The 287-nt window shown below is 32.8% G+C and overlaps 1 protein-coding gene across 1 annotated transcript in view; it reads left to right on the forward strand.

Annotated features, from left to right (window-relative positions):
- Positions 1–287, forward strand: part of LOC108684928 (neprilysin-11-like) — a 14,921-nt gene that overhangs the window by 7,638 nt on the left and 6,996 nt on the right. Inside the window, exon 7 of the mRNA XM_018189472.1 lies at positions 14–248. Within this exon, the coding sequence (XP_018044961.1) occupies positions 14–248 (235 nt within the window). The remainder of the gene's footprint in view (positions 1–13; positions 249–287) is intronic.

A 287-nucleotide genomic window follows, 5' to 3' on the forward strand; every position in this document is an offset into this window, starting at 1 on the left:
AGATAAATTTCAGATACCGTGAATGAACTCGATTTGTCTCCATTGTTCGACCTGTTGAAGTTATTAAATTTACCCATGATACCATTTGTTACTAATAAAACGACTAATTATGTCAAACAACTTGCCAGCGTAAAGAGAATTTTGGGCCTTGACATTTTCTTTGGCTTTGAAGTCATACCCGATCCAAAGAATAAGAGTAAGAACGTACTCTTTTTCCATTTTCCGATTCGTTCCTATCCTTTTCTCGCGTATGTATACTTTTTATTATAATAGTATATTTATTTCAT

The sequence above is a fragment of the Atta colombica genome, unplaced genomic scaffold (assembly GCF_001594045.1).
Source record: "Atta colombica isolate Treedump-2 unplaced genomic scaffold, Acol1.0 scaffold141, whole genome shotgun sequence".
NCBI classification, from domain to species: domain Eukaryota; kingdom Metazoa; phylum Arthropoda; class Insecta; order Hymenoptera; family Formicidae; genus Atta; species Atta colombica.